The sequence below is a fragment of the Pezoporus flaviventris genome, unplaced genomic scaffold (assembly GCF_033815535.1).
Source record: "Pezoporus flaviventris isolate CSIRO_AGI_PZ_B2104156 unplaced genomic scaffold, CSIRO_AGI_Pfla_v1 ptg000035l, whole genome shotgun sequence".
NCBI lineage: Eukaryota > Metazoa > Chordata > Aves > Psittaciformes > Psittacidae > Pezoporus > Pezoporus flaviventris.
In genome coordinates, this window is record NW_026892583.1 from 273,290 (window position 1) to 283,837 (window position 10,548).

A 10,548-nucleotide genomic window follows, 5' to 3' on the forward strand; every position below is an offset into this window, starting at 1 on the left:
ATCATTTTAGATCCATTAAATATATATTTTAAGCCACAGAAGAGCCCCTGGGGTTCTCACTTTTGGGAAGTTGGAGAACGTGAAGGGTATATTTGATAGGAATTGCTTAAATTCATAGGAATTCTCTTAAATGAGATACAGCAAACAGGAAAGTACATGATGATTGCTGAAGAGATTAATACCAACCTTATTTAAAAAGAATCTGGGGTGTGGAATTACAGATGGTGTGTGTATATGGGAAGGTCCCATCAGAACCGCAACAGAAAATCACGGCAAGTTTTAAAGCTTCGTTGTGCAGTGTTGCAGCATCTTGCGTGTAGAGGTTTTAGCAACTTACTCAGGAGTCCAAAAAATTTATATACATATAAATTCATATAGTTCAGTGACTTAATGCAACTTATTGTTCCTTGGGGAGTTTTAGATGAGACAGTTCACAATGTTTATTCAAGAACCTAATTCTACACCTCTTTATAATTAACGCAGAATAAAACCATCTTGGCTTTTGATTTCCTCATAAAACACAACCCAAAGCTGGAACGACTGGAAGTTTGCCACCACCCAAATTATAGCATTTCACAAGTGTTTTTTTTCTCTTTTGCAAAGAATATAAATATTGCTTTCATAGAGGAAACAAAGCCCCATGTGTTACCTTACTACTGATAGCTGGATTAAGTTATGAAACAAAGTTAACCAAGACTCTGAGTACCTGAGCAAGCTGAAGCCCGCAAGGCAGTGAGAGAAGAGGGCCTTCCTTGCAGATTTGTCTCTCTGTCCTTGATTTTACCTTTGTTTTGCTTCTCTCTCTTGAAAGTACATGAGATTCCTGAAGAACAGCCCCATCTGAGATAGAGGATAGTGTCTCTTTAATTCACAACATCTAAAACTAGGAAAACTTTGTTCTTTTCTCCTCCTGACTGACCTGGTGATTTTCAATGTTCTAGTCAAGCAAGTAGTTGATGGGTATTATCTTTTCTTCCAAAACATTTCTTCAAAACGATGCTTTTCAGTCTGCAAAAGTGATTGTCCCTTGCAATGATTGAGGAGATGTTTCAGAATGTTGCCTTGGTCTGAATTACAGATTCCCAATAAAGTTTTCTGCCCAAGAGAAAATAATCTCAATGATTTCATCTTCCTAGCTGTGTTTGGAAAGAGATAGGTCACAGTTACAGAAGAGAGAGTCTCGAATGATGGTCCGTGAAATGCATGGAGGAACACAGGCTCTACCTACAGGAGTAGGAGCAGACAGATGCAAGTCACCTCCTGTCCACAGAGCAGAATATCCATATGCCCTCCATAAAAGTGAGATGCTTTTCTAGCATGGATAGAGACCAACCAGAACAGGGCAGAGAGACTCAGGTCTGCCTACGTAGACAATTGCAGCTGTAACTGTAGATGCTTACCTCCAAGATCATGCTTGACAAACTCTTTGCACTGTTGACATCTAACTCTGGAGACATGTACAACCCACAGCTGTCTGTCTTTCTACATCTGAGTTCTCCTAGGTGAGACTGTACACCTTGTAAAGTAAGTGTTCTTCATCTAGTCTTGCCCAGGAGCCTTACTTGGTAGGTGTTCTCATAGCATGTGTGACAGGCTCCATGCTAAATTTAGGTTCTGTAGAAAAGGTGGCCAAAAGATGATGATCATTAAGGTCCCTTCCAACCAAAACCTTTCTATGATTCTAAAAGAACCACAGGTGGCATCATGTATGACTCACAAAATTACCCAGAACTTCAAGGATTTGTCTGAAATACGAGTTTTTCCTAGAAACAAGCAGCTAAAGTGTATCTTAATACTAGATTTTCTTGGAATACTGGGCTGGGACAGTTTATCTCCAGTGGATTAAGCGTAAACTGCAAACAATTGACTGATGGGGGATAAAAGCGTTGTTGCAATAACTGTGAGCTCAGCAGTCACATCACCGGCACACTGGAAATCTGGGGAAACAATGTCAAGTGTCTGTGCAAGGAGACTCTTGGTCACAAAAGCGGTGATGTGGAATAGCTCCGTGCACATGTACTTGCTCCCAGATGCAAGTGACATGGATTTTGGCAGGTGTGTGGGTAGTTGTTGCAGAACATTGCCTATGCTGTAAATTCAATTGAACTGATTCCTCAACAGTTTCTCTGGATGAGCAGGACTGTGGCTTTCAATACCTACCCGGGCATTTCAAGGTGGCTTTGACATTTGTTTGGAGACCTGGGTAATACAGACAGAGACAGCTTCTGCTTTCAAACTGAGAAAGTCCTGATTTGACTGTGCATGTATAGGCAGGGACATCTCCTATTTGACAGGGCAAGGGGTAATGCCTTCAAGCTAAAAGAGGGGAGTCTGAGATGAGCTCTTAGGCAGAAGTTCTTCCCTGTGAGGGTGCTGAGGCGCTGGCACAGGGTGCCCAGAGAATCTGTGGCTGCCCCATCCCTGGCAGTGTTCAAGGGCAGGTTGGACACAGGGGCTTGGAGCAAGCTGCTCTAGTGGAAGGGGACCCTGCCTGTGGCAGGGGTTGTAGCTGGATGAGCTTTAAGGTCCTTTTTCACCCAGACCAGTCTGGGATTCTATGATCTGACTGACTCCTAAACTGGATCTAGTAACATATGCTCTGAAGACAATTTTCTGCCTGAAAGAACCCACATGCCTTCTTGGTAGTACAAACTACAATTTGAAAGCACACATAGATGTGTATCAAAGTGTCTAGTGTGAACGCAGAAGAGGAGGGCAGCTATGGAAAGGTGCGTTTGGGCAAGAGGAGCCAACAAGCCCGCAAGCATAGGGAGTGGCTTGGAGAGGGACTTTATAATGGGCAGGCTGAGATGGTTCCTTCTCAGCCTGGACACAGTGCTGCAAAACTTAGACCAGTTGCACCTCAGCACCAACTGCACATCTACCAGTACAGATGGCTCCACAGACTGGCTCCACCAGAAAGGAGACCCGACCCGTTTCAGCCTTTCTGCAGCTTTTCACCTGGGAAGAGATCAGGATGCACAATGGCCATGGGCAAGGACAGGAGCAATGGCTGGTGATTGACAGGAAAGTGTATGATGTCAGCAAGTTTTCCAAACGACATCCTGGAGGCAGCCGAGTTTTAAGCCACTATGCTGGGCAAGATGCTACGGTAAGGTCTAGGAGGGCAGAGGAGGAAGTTGTGTCATGGTCAGGGTAGGAGGACATGGTGGGACACCAGTGGAGAGTTTGGCAGTTGATGCTGTGCTTGGGGCACAGCAGGGTAGGAGGACATGGTGGGACACCAGTGGAGAGTTTGGCAGTTGATGCTGTGCTTGGGGCATGGATTTGCCTAAAGCCAGGATCCATGATTTTTTCCCAAGTGCTGTTGACTACTCTAGAGCTCATAATTGTATATATGTGGTGAGAATTAGCTTCCTCTGGAGTTCAGCATCTGGTGTTTAGTCTCACATCCTTTCTTAACCCTTTCATTTGTGCCTTTCTCAGGATGCCTTTACAGCATTTCATAAGGACAAGTCCCTGGTGGAAAGATACTTGAAGTCACTGCTGATTGGGGAGCTGGCACCAGATCAACCCAGCTGTGAGTCTAATAAAGATGTGAGTGTCTCTAATAGAAAGTCCCTAAAGAAAAGTGAGCGTCCTAGAATCCAGCAGTGGGAATGGCTTGGGGTTTGGTAGGGGAGGAGAAGGAAAACAAAGGACCTAGCAGCATACCTGACACTGTGCCATAGGCATGGAAACATGCACTGTCCCAGAATCACTAAATCCACACCTGGGTGTGAGGAAGGAGCCGCAGAGCCTCAGATTCTGCTCAGTTCTTCCCACTGCAATGTGTCAGTACCAAAGCTCGTCAGTAACTTGTTTTCCAGTGTCAAAGCAAGACCAAGATGTGTTGATCTGATGCTCACGTTTATACAAAGGACCCTCTGAGACAATATCTCCTGTGACTTCCATGTCTACTTTGGGATTCTTGGGTCTGCCGTGTTTCATTTTCAATGTAGTCAGAGCGTTAATACTCACTTTTCCCACAGAAAGCACTTGTAGAGGATTTTCGTGAGCTGCGCTGCTCTGTTGAGAAGATGGGACTTCTGAGGCCAAATTACACCTTTTTCTTCCTGATTTTCCTTCACCTCCTGATACTGGATGTTGCATCCTGGCTCGTGGTCTGGCACTTTGGAATATCCTTTGTGCCTTTCGTGGTTGGCATTGTGTTGTTCACCACTGCTCAGGTAAACTGCTGACAGCCACTCAACGCTGCAGACCTGTTTGGCTCTCCTGGGTAGAAGATAATGAGATGCTGATATCCCAGCTGTTGCTTTACTTCTTCATCTTAGATCCTGTAGTCTGGCTGAAGACAAGCATGTTGTACAGCACAGTTTTGGTTGCCTCCAGGAACCCATTTTGCTGACAAGCTGCTCTCCAGGGTTGGTGGGGTGCTGTGAAGCTGGCATTTCATAAGATGGGATGAGCTGGTCTCCTCACTCGCCCAAGCAAAAGAGGGAATATTTCATGCTCAACTCCACTGTTTTGATATGCTGATAGCTCTGGTGCTTGTTGGGACCTTTAGGAGCCAGTTGCACTCAGTAGTCCTGAATAATAGAAGGGTATGATACATGTCAGGGTTGGTGGAGGGAAGGAGGGAATAGGGACTTTGTGACCCTTAGATGGGAGGGTGAAGGGGGGAAGAAAGCAAGATTTTCTTAGTGGCGCTGAATCCTTAGGTTTGTTGAGTCATTCATGGACAAATTGTGAAGTAACTCATCTTTTTTAAACTATCTGTTTTATTTATCCAATATCTGCTAAGGCAGATACTCCTCAGAGAACATTCTTGTATTTCCATAGGAAAAATTGAATGTAATCAAGTTGTGGATTTGGAAATGCTTACATTATCTAGCTAGTTACTTGGAAATCATCAATTTGCAATGGGAGCAGAAGACCTCCACGCTGTAACGGTCGACTTGATTGCAATGCTATTTTGCTACTTTCCCCTCAGCTTCAATGCTTCAATAAAATCAGTATCTGGTATCTGAAGAGTTGCACCAGATGATCCTTGAGGTCTTTTCCAACCTGGTATTCCATGATTCCATGGTGTTCTATAATGCTGAGCAGCCTTAGGACAGTAGCCTGGAAGGAAGTTCTCAGCACTGAGCATCTAAGAGAGGCGGTGGGCTTTCTTCCCCAAACCAGGAGAAAGACACACTCCTACTCTGAAGTTACAGAGCCTCCCAAGGCAAATGAATGCAATGCCACTGTGACCCTTCTTCCTCAGTGACCCTTTTGTCTTCCAGATGCAGATGGGCTGGTTCCAACATGATCTGGGGCACTGCTCTGTCTTCAGGAAGCCTAAATGGAATCGACTTCTGCAGATTGTGGTTATGAATGTTCTGAAGGTAGTTTCCTCATATTGGGAATATTCTGTGTGGTTAATGTGGATTAAGCAATGAATGGGAGTGTCCTTACAGTCCGATAATATTGCTTGGGAGAAAAGTGTAGTGCAGCTGTGAATAAGAGGTGGATAAATAGCAATTGGTGATGCTGTTCTAGTATCATGTTTTTGTGCAGGGGTTTCCAGCCAGCTGGTGGAATCACCTACACAACCAGCACCATGCCAAACCCAACTGCTTCCGCAAAGACCCTGACCTCAACATGCACCCGCTCCTCTTCAGCTTGGGAAAGACCCTCTCTGTGGAGGTGAGCATGGGCATGTTTGGAGAAACAAAGATTTTAATGACAGGAAGCTATAGAGTGAGGTGTAATATTGATTCTTGAGCATTTTTGTATCCTGTCGTGAATTTGAGCCCCCTTAAAAAATGGCTTTGTTCTGACATTGACATAAGATTGATATCTAGATACAGAAGCTGAAAGGAAACCTGCTTCTCTCTCTTGCTTTGGAACTTGAGTACCTGCTTTTCAAGAGGGGTTGAATTAGAGAAATTAAGAGGTAGTTCTCACTGTGTTCATTAAGCAGGAATCTAAAATACCTCCTGAAGGATCTCAGGTCTCCAAGTGGCCCATTGCAATGTCTTTTCATCTTTTAGCTTGGAAAAAAGAAGAAGAAGTTCATGCCTTACAATTATCAGCATATGTACTTCATCTGTGAGTATTTCATCCTTACTTCTTTGCAGTGCTGTAGAACTTCACCTAAATATCCATCTCCTTCCCAAACTAAAGGTTTTAAAGATACTGCCATTGAAGTCACAGCTCCCAGATGTTTTGTTCACACCAAAGAAGGTTCACATGACAACTTATTGCCCCTTATATCTCTCTTAGGATTATGTGGTGTTAGGTACCATATAGGGGTGAATAAAGTATAGGAATGAAAAGGCTGGGAAAGAAACGAAGTGGTGGCGTGAAAAGAGGAAAAGAATATTCTGCGATGTGAAAGTTGGTGTAAATGGAAGAGAGCACTTTTGTTTCCACTGGAAAGAGAATCTTTCTGCTTACAGAAGAATATTCTGGAAGATTTATGATGCAGTGAATTGATAAATCTCTCTCTGGTTTCATTCTTTCCTTCAGTATTGGCCCCACTTGCACTTGTCCCCATCTTCCATCTGTCTATATTCTGTTTTGCAATCAAGAGAAAAAAGTGGTTGGTAAGTACTACTTGCAATGTCTAAAGAGAACATTCAAAAATTGCCTCCACTGTGTGGCTACATTAACCTTCACCTCAAGTGATTGGGGCAGTTAGGAGAGAAAAAGCTGATTCTAGGCTTGCTGCAGGAGAAATGCAGTCAATGGGACTGGGAAGAATTTCCTAGAAGCTATTTAGCCTTTTAGTAGCTGAATAAAAGTGAACAGAAGACTATCAGGCCTAGTCCCAAACAGGGCTGTTTGTCTGCGGGTCTTTAGTTACTGAAGGTAACGCGAGTGCTGTTGGATGTTTCAGGGATACAGTCAGCTGGAGGCAGAATGATGGTGTGGAGCCTCCCCTTGGTAAATGAGAGATCAATAACTAAGAACATTTTTAATGCTGGAGTTCAAGTAAAGGGAAGTGGAGAGGCTTCATCAACAAAACCTTATTTTCATCTTGTTTTGTTTTACAGGACCTCTTACTGATTGTGGCTTTCAGCATTCGAGTCTGTCTCGTGTATATTCCTTTAATGGGATTTAACAATTTTGTGATGTACTTCTGGCTGTCCAGGTAACACACAGCATATCCAGAGTCCCCATGACTAATACTTGGAAACAACATTGAGTTTCAGTGGAAATGAATGCAAAATAATTGTATTCTTTGCAATTTTCTTGTACTTTTTTTTAATTGGCGGCCCAGAAGAAAGAGTGAAATTCAGGGGAGGGCTGGTGGCTGCTCAGCGACATCTGCAGCTACAAATTGAGTGGTTGTCAAAAGAAACTCCAAAACGTAGGAGGCAAACGCTTGATATAGGAAATCCTGAATTGCGTAAAAGTGCTCTTTCACTAAAGATGAGATTCAGGAAGGTGTTTTAATGGTAAATTTGGATGGGATTAGAGGTGTGGTGTTTCTGTGTTTATCTGTGCAGGTGCCTGGAGAGTACCTGGTTTATTTGGGTGTCACAGATGAATCACATTCCAATGCACATTGATTATGATACAAACAAAGACTGGGTATCTGCTCAGGTGAGAATCTCTGTTTTCTAGAAAGGGTCTGCAGTTCTGAATTGCAGGTCAAAGGCAATTTTGTTATTCTCATGGCTGTAACGCTGTGCTAATGAGGTTTGCTCTTGCTCTTTGTTAAATAGGCATTTCCGTAGTAGTAAAACCACTTAAAAACTTTAGTTGTAACAAAGGACATTGGGAGTAAAAAAATCCTACTTTTTCACTGAAGAGTTTTCATGTGTTTTTCACATTGCTTTTCCCTTTCTATTATGAAAAGAGATGATCCAGCAGGCAATCTCCTTTTTAGGCCAACTGAAGAGAAGCCGAAATGGGACTGAATTCCTTTATTGTTTACCCTACACGTTACAGCTGTAGTGCAGATAAGATAAATTTTTAGGTCTGATAAAGTGAGTATGTTAATATAACTTGATTCCAGTCTTTGCTGCCTCCAGCAGTATAATGCTATTCATTGGAGAGAAAGAGCCATTTCTAGAGCAGGATTCACCTTACTCTGAAAGCAGATCAGATGAATGGCAACTGGTGTTCTCCATTGACTGTAAGGTGATGAGCTCAGATGCAGATTTCAGATTAAAGGTATCTAAATCAGGTGAGATGAAGCCTGTGGACACAAACCTTTGCCCTCATCCTTTTGTGTCTGACTCCAATGGTACTAGTTGGAGGAGGCCGGAAGAATGGCTTTTGTTTCTCAACCGGGCATCTTTTCTTTCCATTCTTTCCATCCAAGTGAAAGATGTGAGAACCTCTTTAAAGAATGACAGTTGGGGTTGTGTGCATGAGAGTCAAGTTGCTCTTTCTGATCAAAGAGCTATTTAAATTGACTTATATGCTAACAACCCATTTAAATCTAGACTTTGATTAATTCATCAGGGCAATCATGGCTATAATCACTGACTCTGACTTGCTCTTTATATTGGATAGGGATGGATAATGATTGCTGGGGTTCAGTTACCAGACTTGAAGATAAATTAAATCTAAATCATGTATTTCTTTGGTGTCTTTTCCTCCCAGCTCCATGCAACGTGCAACGTGAAACAATCTGTGTTCAATGACTGGTTCACTGGGCACCTCAACTTCCAAATTGAGCACCAGTGAGTATGATTATGGGAAGAAGAGTGGGAATAATATGGTGAAATTAAAAGACAGCAAGGCCATGTAGTCTCACACTAAAGCATCTCAGGAGACCCTTTGCTCTCCTTCTGGGAGAGGGCAGGGAGTTACTTTGGACAGAGGGAACAGAGAACGATTCAAGCCAAGGCTTACAGTAACTCCCTCTCCTTCGATTCTGCAGCCTTTTCCCCACAATGCCTCGACACAACTACTGCAAAGTAGCTCCTCTGGTGAAAGCCCTTTGTGAGAAGCATGGCATTGAGTATAAAAGCAAGACTTTACTGACAGCATTTTCAGATATTTGGCAGTAAGTATCACTTAGGAAGATAGTTTTGCATTGTATTTGCTTGCAAGGAAGAGACATAAGCCAGCATTTCAAATCTATTTCCATGGAGAGATCAAACCTAGAGTTTAGTTTTTTTTTTTTAAAGGCACATAGATTTTCAAATTTGTTTTCTCTTACTAAATCCTCTCTACTCATTCCCTTTAGACAGACTTTGCTATCCTGTTTTTAATCCATTTTTTCCATTTACTTCATTTTAATTCTAAATTGCTTCTTATGACCTCACTTGGGGTATGGTGTGCAGTTCTGGTGTCCTTAACATAAAAAGGACATGGAACTGTTGGAACAAGTCCAGAGGAGGCCACGAGGATGATCAGGGGCTGGAGCACCTCCTGTATGAAGACAGGCTGAGAAAGTTGGGGCTGTTCAGCCTGGAGAAGAGAAGGCTGCGTGGAGACCTCATAGCAGCCTTCCAGTGTCTGAAGGGGGCCTATAAGGATTCTGGGGAGGGACTCTTCATTAGGGACTGCAGTGATAGGACAAGGGGTAACAGGTTAAAACTTGTAGAGGGGAAGATTAGATTGGATATAAGGAAGAAGTTCTTTACTGTAAGGGTGGTGAGGCACTGGAATGGGCTGCCCAGGGAAGCTGTGAATGCACAGGTTGCCCAAAGAAGTGGTAAGTACTCCATTCCTGAAAGTGTTCAAGGCCAGGCTGGACAGAGCCTTGGGTGACATGGTTTAGTGTGAGATGTCCCTGCCCCTGGCAGGGGGGTTGCAACTGGATGACCTTAAGGTCCTTTCCAACCCTAACTATTCTGTGATTCTGTGATTCTATGAAGTTGAGTATTGTCTCCTCATAAGTGATTTTTTACTTTCTTTTCCTGCAGTTCACTGAAGGATTCCGGAGAGCACTGGCTTGAAGCTTATCTGCATGGCTAGAAACTGGCAGCTCTCAACTGGAACCTCTTCACCAGGCAACAGCTGCAGACTCAGCGCAGACCAGCAGCGTGTGTGTGTCTTCTGGCATAGAAACTCAGGAGCTGGGCAAAGCTAATTGCAGTAACAAGGGGTGGGATAGTAGCTGCACGAGGCATTTTTTTTCCTGTTCTCAACCATGAACCTCTATTCTTCCTGTTCTCAGTGTCAGAACTTAGAGCCATGATGAACTGGGTCTTTTAACTGGGGAGAAGTGGCTCTCGAATCAGCTCGCTCAGTTGACTTCATTGAGTGTCAGTTCATTGCTTATGGAAATGTTTGATAGGAAATTCTTCAGAGAATCATGGAATGGTTTGGGTTGGAAGGGAGCATTAAAGATCATCTTGTCCAACCCCCTGCCACGGGCAGGGACACCTTCCACTAGAGCAGCTTGCTCCAAGCCCCTGTGTCCAACCTGGTCTTGAACACTGCCAGGGATGGGGCAGCCACAGCTTCTCTGGGCACCCTGTGCCAGCACCTCAGCACCCTCACAGGGAAGAACTTCTGCCTAAGAGCTCATCTCATCTCCTCTCCTCTCTGGCAGGTTAAAGCCATTCCCCTTTGTCCTGTTACTACAAGCCCTAGTAAAAATTCTCTCTCTAGCTTTCTTACAAGCCCTCTTTC

At 43.6% G+C, this 10,548-nt stretch overlaps 1 protein-coding gene across 1 annotated transcript; it reads left to right on the forward strand.

Annotated features, from left to right (window-relative positions):
• Nucleotides 1-2,872: 2,872 nt before the first annotated feature.
• Nucleotides 2,873-9,888, forward strand: LOC133273685 (acyl-CoA (8-3)-desaturase-like). Its single transcript, XM_061462071.1, has 12 exons — nt 2,873-3,112; nt 3,448-3,558; nt 3,993-4,190; nt 5,250-5,351; nt 5,524-5,652; nt 6,000-6,057; nt 6,478-6,554; nt 7,005-7,102; nt 7,461-7,557; nt 8,566-8,645; nt 8,846-8,971; nt 9,837-9,888. Exons 1-12 carry the CDS (start codon nt 2,894-2,896, stop codon nt 9,886-9,888), a joined length of 1,347 nt encoding a protein of 448 aa, XP_061318055.1. The 5' UTR covers nt 2,873-2,893.
• The last annotated feature ends 660 nt before the right edge of the window (nt 9,889-10,548 follow it).